The sequence below is a fragment of the Rhinatrema bivittatum genome, chromosome 12, assembly GCF_901001135.1.
Source record: "Rhinatrema bivittatum chromosome 12, aRhiBiv1.1, whole genome shotgun sequence".
NCBI lineage: Eukaryota > Metazoa > Chordata > Amphibia > Gymnophiona > Rhinatrematidae > Rhinatrema > Rhinatrema bivittatum.
Window position 1 is genome coordinate 55,681,049 of NC_042626.1, and position 2,669 is coordinate 55,683,717.

Sequence of the window (2,669 nt, forward strand, 5' to 3'; positions counted from 1 at the left end):
TCCCGGAGATGGCTTGCACATTAGGATTCAGTTTGGATAGAAGGCACTCTATAAATCCAGATTAATCTGCTGCTGCCTGCAGGTCCTGCTGTAAGGAGTGAACGGGAGGGTTGTGGATAAGCTAAAACATGTACAGCCCAATAGGAGTGACAGCATTGTGGGGCTCCTGGTTATGGGCTGATGCCAAGCAGCGGGTTCCAATGGGGTCGGCATTCATTTTTTCTCAAAACAAAAGTCCTATCATGCCACATTACGAATGAGAAACTGGTGTAAGATCTGCAGTGGTGATTTTTTTGCCGGGCAGATGAGCTGGCACCAACCTAGAATTATTATTTTTGTAATAGAAAATTACCCCAAGCCTCTGGCTTCTTTCTGCCAGTGCTCGCAACTAGGACACAGCAGGGAGGGTGATGAAATCTGAATCTCTTGACGGAATAGATGTGCAGGTGCTACGATCGCTGGGAGGTATTTCCATGCAGCTGTTGCTGGGTCCCCAACAGCAATAAAATAGGAAAGTAGCACTAAATAAGAAGTGGTTTGTGCTAATGCGCTCTGAGAAATTTTAAATAAAATTTGGCTCTTATGAGACAGGAGGAATATTTAAAGGGCTTGGAATTTCAGTATATTTTAATACCAAGGGCCGGACATGCCCAAAACAGTTACTCAAGAGTCAAGAACTTAAGGCAGAATAAGCCCTCCACACCAACAGAGCAATCGTGTAAGCTATGGAAGGATTCAGCAACACAACTGTACAATCAAAGTAAAAATATTTTCTACATTTTACATTCGCTGGAGCACATTTTATTTACACTGTTAGGATTTTGTTTACTTGTGATGTTATTAATCAGTGCAATAAAAGTACATCATGCCCTTTGGCTCAGCTCGTCAACTTTATAGATCAATCAATCATGAGCCAAACGCAGACCATGCCCTTCACCCCTACTGGACAAGTTTGCCATGTTTATATAATCACGTGATGCTAAGGAAATTAAGTCTGCTTCACCTGACTCAGATTTACCTTACTGACCTAGAGAAAGGTCTCTTGAAGAAGAGAGGTGAGAGGTCTCCAAAGCCAGGAGGTCGGTGGAAAAGTGGCGAGGGCGATGACAGGTTGCAAAGAAAGAGAGTGTTTGGTTGAAAGGATGGTGGATGGGGCAAGTGCACAGAGGTAGTGCTATGTTGTCACTGGTCTAATCACAGTATTTGTTACAATATTCTTAAGTCCCAAGTATCAAGGCTGGAGGTTTCAGCAGAGTTTATTGGAACAAAATGAACTTTGACCCCATCAGGAGTTCAAAGAAGTGGGAGTGGTCCTTTTCCTGCTGAGATAAGTACACCCTAGTATGCACATCTTCTTTGGCCCTCTTCTCACTTTTCTTGCAAATCAATTGGACCATCCAATTCATTCCAGTTCTTTTCTTGGTTCTTTTTCCTGTTCCTCTCTGCCATAACAATGGCCGCAATTACTGTCACCAGGACAGTGATGGTGATGACCAGGACAGTGGCTGTCTCTGCCACACAAAGTTGGGTATCCACAGACATGAGGGAATGTCCAGCCAGCTGCCAAGGGTTAGAACATGTGATGTTCTCATAATCGTCCATGTGCAAGTGACGCACACTCATGATCTTTCCAAACACCCTCTGCAGGTCACAGTCACAGATCCAAGGATTCCCCAACAGCTGCAGATGGGTACTCAGGGTCTGGATGTTCAAAAAAGTCTTAAATTTTAGATGGCTGAGGCAGTTGTTTGAAAGAATAAGCAGGTTCAGAGAATGTAAAGAGGAGAAGGCTTCCACGTCAATAATGCTGATGTTGTTCTTGGCAAGGTGTAGGACCTCCAGCTTCTGTAGCATGAAGAAACTGTTGCATTGGACCACCTCCAGCCTGTTGCATTGGAGAAAGAGATAACGGAGCTTGGATAAGCTTTGGAAAGCTCCCTTGTCAATGGAGATAACTTGATTGTTACTCAAGTCCAGTTTCTCTAGGCTTTCCAGGTGTTCAAAGCTTTCGAAACTCAGGGATGTCAGCCAGTTGAAGGGCATCTTCAGCTCCCTCAATGATACCAAGTGAATGGAGAAGTCATGAGGCAGTTGGCTAAGAAGGTTGTTGCTAAGGTCCAGCCTCTCTAGAAATCCTAGGTATTCAAATGCTTTAGAATGGATCTCTTCAATGTAATTGTTTGTCAGAAGAAGGATCTTCATGGACCACAAGGCACTGAAGGAGCCTGCTATCAGTTTGCTCAGGTTGTTTTGCCTCAAATCCAGCATCCATGTGCTGTCTGGGATGTTTTTGGGCACCTGGGTCAGTCCATGACCCCTGCAGTCTATGAAACCGGATGACTCATAGCAGACACACACATCAGGACAGGCCTTGGAACTTTCCAGGGGCAGCCCACATAGAAGAAAAGTCACAATAAACAGAAACATGCCGAAACCAAAAATGAGTAGGAAGTCTTGCTGTTTAGTTACAGCTCCTGGTTGAAATTGTTACCCAGCAAGCAAAATGCCTTCAGTTAATACAAGGCCCACCAAAATTGTCTGTACCCTAGAGTAACCAGCGTGCACGTTTTTGTGCACCTATGTTTTAGGCTCTATAATTGAAAGAAAAAACATAATATTCATGTAAAAATTGATGCTCTGTAATAAGTACAGACAAAAATTAACCATTT

At 43.7% G+C, this 2,669-nt stretch overlaps 1 protein-coding gene across 1 annotated transcript; it reads right to left on the reverse strand.

The window, feature by feature from the left end:
• Positions 1-1,368: 1,368 nt before the first annotated feature.
• On the reverse strand, positions 1,369-2,427 carry LOC115073640 (slit homolog 2 protein-like). The gene has a single exon (XM_029572240.1). It carries the CDS (start codon positions 2,425-2,427, stop codon positions 1,369-1,371), a length of 1,059 nt encoding a protein of 352 aa, XP_029428100.1.
• Positions 2,428-2,669: the final 242 nt, after the last annotated feature.